Source organism: Myodes glareolus, chromosome 23, assembly GCF_982192425.1.
Source record: "Myodes glareolus chromosome 23, mMyoGla1.1, whole genome shotgun sequence".
NCBI classification, from domain to species: Eukaryota; Metazoa; Chordata; class Mammalia; order Rodentia; family Cricetidae; genus Myodes; species Myodes glareolus.
The window spans coordinates 5,077,646-5,085,028 of NC_142048.1; the positions used below are offsets into that span (position 1 = coordinate 5,077,646).

At 46.3% G+C, this 7,383-nt stretch overlaps 1 protein-coding gene across 1 annotated transcript; it reads left to right on the forward strand.

Annotated features, from left to right (window-relative positions):
* Nucleotides 1-5,452: 5,452 nt before the first annotated feature.
* Nucleotides 5,453-6,397, forward strand: LOC148118287 (olfactory receptor 2Z1-like). Its single transcript, XM_087901084.1, has one exon. It carries the CDS (start codon nt 5,453-5,455, stop codon nt 6,395-6,397), a length of 945 nt encoding a protein of 314 aa, XP_087757210.1.
* Nucleotides 6,398-7,383: the final 986 nt, after the last annotated feature.

Consider the following 7,383-nt stretch of genomic DNA (forward strand, 5'->3'; position numbering starts at 1 on the left):
TTTGTTTGTTTGTTTGTTGCTTTCTTGTTCTTATATCTTCAAAGGGGCTCAGGGCCTTCTGGAATCATCTCTGTCTTTTTCACCCCCAGGTTTCCTTCATGTTTTAGATTTATTTTTTATGTGTATGTGGGTGTATCTGTATGTGGATATGTGCACATGTGTGCAGTGCACAAAGAGGCCAGAAGAAGGCATTGAGTCCCCTGTAGCTGGAGTTGCAGGCAGTTTGAAGCCACCATGTGGGTGCTGGGAACCTAACTTCAGTCTCTGACAAGAACAGCAAGCATCTTGACCAGAGAATCATCTCTCCTTCCCTGACCCCCAGATTTCCAGGCCTCCTTCAGTGGCTAAGACATTGTAAGAGTAATAACTGTTACCAGGATAGTGAGTGATTTGAAATCTTCCTATAACATAATCATGCAGAGCAGGAGAAGTCTGAAACATTTCTTTATTTTTTTCTTTTTTTATTGATATTTTTTGAGCTCTACATTTTTCTCTGCTCCCCTCCCTGCTTCTCCCCTCCCCCCTTCAACCCTCCCTCAAGGTCCCCATGCTCTCAATTTACTCAGGGGATCTTGTCTTTTTCTACTTCCCATGTAGATTAGATCTATGTAAGTCTCTCTTGAGGTCCTCATTTTTGTCTAGGTTCTCTGGGATTGTGGTTTGTAGGCTGGTTTTCTTTGCTGTATGTTTTTTAAAGATTTATTTGTTCATTATGTATATAGTATTCTCAGTATTCTGTTTGCAGGCCAGAAGAGGACACCAGGTCTCATTACAGATGGTTGTGAGCCACCATGTCGTTGCTGGGAATTGAAATCAGGACCTCTGGAAGAGCAGGCAGTACTCAACTGCTGAGCCATCTCTCCAGCCCTCTTTGCTTTATGTTTAAAAGCCACCTATGAGTGAGTATATGTGATTGTTGTCTTTCTGTGTCTGGGTTACCTCACTCAAAATAATGTTTTCTAGCTCCATCCATTTTCCTGAAAAATTCAAGCTGTCGTTAGTTTTTTCTGCTGTGTAGTACTCCATTGTGTAAATGTGCCACATTTTCCTTATCCATTCTTCAGTCGAGGAGCATTAAGGCTGTTTCCAGGTTCTGGCTATGACAAACAAAGCTGCTATGAACAATGTTCAGCACATGTCCTTGTGGCACAATTGAGCATCCTTTGAATATATACCCAAAAGTGGAATTACTGGGTCTTGAGGAAAGTTGTTTCCTAATTTTCTGAGAAATCACCACACTGACATCCAAAGGGGTTTTATCAGCTTGCAATCCCACCAGCAATACAGAAGTGTTCCCTTTTCCCCACAACCTCTCCAGCATAAGTTGTCATCAGTTTTTTTTTTATTATTATTATTTTGGCCATTCTTACAGGTGTAAGATGGAATGTCGGAGTTGTTTTGATTTGCATTTCTCTGATGACTAAGGATGTTGAACATTTCCTTAAATGTCTTTCAGTCATTTTAGACACCTCTGTTGATAGTCCTCTATTTAGGTCTGTATTCCATTTTTTTATTGGATTATGTGATCTTTTGGTATTCAATTTCTTGAGTTCTTTGTATATTTTGGAGATCAGACCTCTGTCTAATGGGGGGTTAGTGAAGATCTTTCCCAATTTGTATGCTGTTGTTTTGTTGACGATGTCCTTTCCTTTACAGAAGTTTTTCAGTTTCAGGAGTTCCCATTTATTAATTGTTTCTCTCAGTGTCTGTGCAGCTGGGGTTCTATTTAGGAAGTGGTTCCCTGTGCCAATGTGTTCAAGTGTACTTCCCACTTTCTCTTCAACAAGGTTCAGTATGGCCGACTTTATGTTGAGGTCTTTGATCCATTTGGACTTGAGTTTTCTGCATGGTGATAGATATGGGTCTATTTTCATTCTTCTACTTGTTGATATCCATTTCTTCCAGAACCACTTGTTAAATGTGCTTTCTTTTTTCCATTTGATATTTTTTTGCTTTTTTTTTTTATCAAAAAACAGGTGTTTGAAGATGTGTGGATTGATAACCAGATCTTCTCTTCGTTTGCACTGGCTCTCCTGTCTGTTCTTATGCCAGTACCAGGCTGTTTTCAGTACTGTAAATTACTTTCTTAAACTCTTAGAATTTACATAAATTTCAAACCTTTTCTTTCCATCCAATCATTTACCATGAGAGACAAGTGGTTGATTGTTGACAGAGGTTTCTGTCTCACCCAGTCCCGCAGCCATTCAGTCCCCAAAAAAAACCACACACACAGAGGCCTACATTAATATAAATTGGTTGGCCTATTAGCTCAGGCTTTCTTATTAACTAACTCTTACATATTACATTAACCAATAATTCTTGTCTGTGTTAGCCACGTGGCTTGGCACTCTTATCAGTGACAGAGTGTCATCTTGCTTCCTCTGCATTTGGGTAACGACTGCAGACTGAGCCTTTCCTCTTCCCAGAATTCTCCTCTTCTGATCACCCTGAATATACTTCCTGCCTTACTTCTGGCCAATCAGCATTTTATTAAACCAATACAAGTGATAAATCTTTATAGGGTACAAGACCATTGTCCCACAGCAGTTGATTACTGAGAGTAATCACTGTGAAACAAGTACCTTTAAAAAGGGGGGGAATTTAAAAAAACTACATTGAGCCAGGTTATGGTGGCACAAACCTTCAATCTCAGCACTCAGGAGGAAGAGGCAGTTGGATCTCTGTGCGTTCAAGGGCAGCCTATTCTACAGAGTGAGTTTCAGGACATCCAGGGCCACACAGAGAAACGCTGTCTCAAAAAAAGAAAGAAAGTGGTGGGGGGGAGAAAAGGAGGAGAAAGGAAGAAAAGAAGGAATAAAGGAGGGAGGGAGGTAAGAAGGGAGGGAGGGAACGAAGGAAGGAAGGAAGGAAGGAAGGAAGGAAGGAAGGAAGGAAGGAAGGAAGGAAGGAAGGAAGGAACCAAAACACAGACCTAACATTTCTTGGGGGATCAAACAAAAGTATAGAGGACTCAGGCAGCAGTGTTTCCAGAAGGCCTCACCCACAGTGGGTGGCACCTCTCTGGAGTTGTCATTGCTGTCGTGTCCTGTCACTACCATTGTCTGTCCCACCCCATCATGTGTGTCATGCCTCCCCACCCCCGCCAGTGTTAACACTTCACTGCTTCTGAAACCTTGCGATGGGGCCTTGCCAATCTTGGCTGCACTTCATGGACTTGGGAGTTTCCAGAGGGAATGTTTCAATTGGAAAGATTTAGCTGCATGGCAGAACAGCTTGGGAAAATCAAAAGGCGTTGGTAAGAAGCCATTGCCTTCAATGATTTGAGTTGAAAGTTCAAAGGAAACAAGACAAAAGAGACAGAAGGGGAGAGAGAACAGCAGGTAAGCAAAGGAAAATGCTCCCAGAGGCTTTGGTGAAGGATACCCACCTTGACAAGGGTGTGAAGTTCGAAGACAGCTTGCAGGAGCCGGTTCTCTCCTACCACCATGTTGTTTCTCAGGGCTTGAACTCAAACTTGTCACCAAGCATCTCCACCCTCTGACTCATCTCACTAGGCCTTTGCCAAAAGTTATTATTATTATAGTCAATTTATTCATTTTATATCATGGACATGTGTCTATGTGCTCTGAGACCAGAGGTGTCTGATGCCCTGGTGCTGGAGATACAAGGAATTGTGAGCCCCCAGGTGTGGGTTCTAGGAACCAAGCTTCTGTCTTCTGGAAGAGCAGCACATGCCCTTAACTGAGCCATCTCTCCAGCCCTAAGCCAGAGGTTTCTGATGAAGCTAAACAAAGCTGTGTTAGAGGAAAACAAGACAGAGAGGCTGGAGGTATCCATGGTAATGGCATAGTGACCTGGGTGTCACATGGTCTGCAGGAAGATCCTTATGTCCAAGGGTCTCACCTCCTGTGGACACATGGCAAAGCAGGTGTCTGTCCTGTGCTCTAGAGGCCAGCATGCCTGTGTTTCTGGGTGTGTCCCCACCAACTGTAACAGGTGCATCTATCTTCACCACAGACGTGTTCAGTGCTGGAGGTGAACAGTATCAACACCACTGCCAGACGCTCTGAGATCGAAGGGAAAGGAGGCTGGTGGATGTGTGGCCACGCATTTATACACATAAACAAAATGCACCTGCCCTGAGCTAACTCTCAGCTGGGGAGAGGAATCTATTATAAAAATGTTCGATATACAAATATGAGGACTGAATTCAGTCCCTGAGACACGCAACATAAGAGAGAGAACTGACTCCACCAAGTTGCTCTCTGGCTACCACGTGCGCATGTATACATAATCGGGGAGAAGGAGAGGGAGAGGGAGAAAAAAACAGACATGTTGGCAGAAGTTTATAATCCCAGCACTGGGGAGACAACCAGGCTGGTTCCCTGACTTGCTGATCAGCTAGCCTGCTTGGGGAGCTCCAAGCTGGGGAAAGGCCTCATCTCAAAAACCAAGACAGACAAAGTGGCCCCTGAGAAACAACACCCAATATTGACATCTAGCCTACACACACACACAATATGTACACATATACATGCACACACACATACTCGCCTACACATACACACAACAGAAACTTAATAAGCAGGCTGATATTGTATCTCCTCTATCACTGGGAACACTTAGTCCAACCTGCTGACTCTCCATCTCTCTTGAACCATCCCAAATATTCCATTTCTTGCTGTTATTGATTTTCAGATCTTCTCTCTGCCAACGGTATGGAAATTAGTCTTTCTTCACGGTTCCGGACATGTCTTGATCTACCTACATCATCTTGGGCAAGGTCTCCTTACTTCGAATCTTGATCTCTTCAAAATCCCACACCTGATTCAGCCCCAGGGCATCTGGGGAGCTGTGTCCTCTGATCTCCCACTAGAGCTGTCTTGTGCTCTTTAGCTTAGTGACAGACTTCAGTTGTAAATACTGTTAAATTGCCCTTGCTTGAGAGGTACCATGATGTTATCTCTCAGATACCAGGATGGAATTCTCTATGTTCTGATCACAGGTGGATTCTAGGCAGAGACTCTACTCCCAAGCTAAGCTACTAGCCTTCACTGGGGGTGTCTAGGCGGGGTTTCAGCCCTGAGCCACACCACTAGCCCCTCACTTGGGATTCTAGACAAGAGGCTCCATCTCCAGTCAGGGCCCCAGCCTCTCACTGGGGATTCTAGGCAGGGGCTCCACCCTGTGCCATGCCCCTAGCCCCTCACTGGGGATCCTAGGCAGGGGCTCTACCCCTGAGCCATGCCCCCAGCGCCTGACTGGGGATTCTATGCAGGGGCATTACCAGGAGCCAGGCCCGCAGCCTCTCAGTTGAGCTGAACCTGGATTTACTCATAAATTTTCATCCCCCTACTGGTGAGACTCCGGAGGGTGGGAGCGGAGGAGGGAGGATCTCCACTGAACAGTTGCAGTACGATGTAAAATTATCCCACTGGGACCCTTTACCAAATCACCTGTGCTTCCCTAGACAGTGATGCACTCTGGGAGGATGGGGGCATCAAATGTGTCAACAACCTCAGATTTTACCCTCGTGGGCCTCTTCAGCCACACAGGACCTCATCTCATCCTCTTCTTCCTCGTGGCCACCATGTTCACCGCAGGACTGCTAGGCAACACCATACTCATTTTCCTGATCACCACAGACTCCAGACTCCACACACCCATGTACTTCCTGCTCAGCCAGCTCTCACTTCTGGATATTGGCTTCCCACTGGTCACCATCCCCAAGATGGTGGCCGACTTCCTGCAGGAAAGAAACGTCATAACCTTCGGGGGATGCGCCACCCAGATGTTCTTCCTCATGTTCATGGGTGTCTCAGAGGGTGCCCTTCTTTCCTTCATGTCTTATGACCGCTACGTGGCTGTGTGCCACCCCCTGCATTACCAGGTGCTCATGAGAGGCCAGGTGTGTCTGGTGATGGTGGGTGCATCCTGGTTCTCAGGTGCACTTGTAGCCTCCATACAGACCTCCATCACCCTGATGTTCCCCTACTGTGCCTCACACACCGTGGACCACTTCTTCTGTGAGCTGCCAGCTCTCCTCAAACTTTCATGCACGGACACATCCAGCTATGAGCTGGCACTATCTGTCTCTGGGGTGCTGATCTTACTGTTGCCCTTGTCTCTCGTCTTTACCTCCTATGGCCATGTTTTGGGGGCTGTGCTGCGCATGCGCTCAGCCGAAGCTAGGCACAAGGCTTTCACCACGTGCTCGTCACACATGGCTGTAGTGAGTCTCTTTTATGGGGCAGCTGTGTTCATGTACATGGTCCCGGGCAGCTACCACAGCCCACAACAGGACAACATGGTGTCCCTCTTCTACAGCCTCATCACACCCACCATCAACCCCCTCATCTACAGCCTGAGGAACAGAGAAGTCCGAATGGCCTTCGTCAAGGCCATGGGCAGGGCAGCCTTCAGGGTGAAGCAGTGACGTTCTGGGATGCTGGTTTTCCCAGGAGTCCTCCTGTAAGCCTGAATACATGCGTGGTTTACTGTAACTGGGCAGCTGCCTCCTTCCGGGTGTACTTCTCACTTCCGTGTGAAAGCTAGAAGTTACACTCCAGCTCGGGGTGCATGCCTGTCATCCCTGCACCAGTGCAGGGGCGCCAAGGCAGGAAGGGTACCTCAAATTTTAAGCCATTTTAAGCCAGCATGGGACACATAGCAAAAGGCTACAAAAAAAATTACCCAAGCAGTGGGCACTCGCCTTTAATCCCAGCACTCAGAAGACAGAGGATCTCTGTGAATTCAAGGCCAGCCTGAACTACAGAATGAGTTCCAGGACAGCCAGGCCTACACCAAGAAATTCTGTCTCAAAAAAAAACAAAATAATAATAATAATAATAATAATAATAATATAGTAAGGGAAGGCAGGTGAGTCAGCCGTTTAGAGCTCCTGCTGTTCCTATAGAGTACCTGTGTTATGTTCCCAGCACCCACATCACACAGCTCACAACCGTCTGTAACTCCATCTCCAGGAGATCTAATTCTCTCTTCTGGCCTCCTTGGGCACTCACACACATATGGAACATATACACATAGTAAATGTTCTGTAAATTATTTAAATAGGAGGGCAGGTGTTTTAGGCAGTACATGGTGAAACACCTGTCACCCCAGCACTGGAGAGATGGAGGCAGGAGGATTGGGATTTCACAGTCAGCCTGAAGAAATGGCTGCAGCCCTGAAGTACTTGCCACACAAGCAGGATGGTGTGAGTTCAGATCCTCAGAGTCCACACAAAGGCTGGGTGGTCGTGATAGCCCACCTCTAATCCCAGTCTCCAAAGTCAGAGATGGGCTTCCCCAGAGCAAGCTGGCTAGACAGACTAACCACATCGGTGATCTAGAATAAGGTGGAGGAGAGGAAGAGGAATCCTAACATTAACCTCAGACCTCCACTTGTGCACACACACATACA

Coding starts and splice junctions, on each gene's coding strand:
- LOC148118287 (XM_087901084.1), top strand. CDS start 5,453: ATGGGGGCATCAAATGTGTCAACAACCTCAGATTTTACCCTCGTGGGC.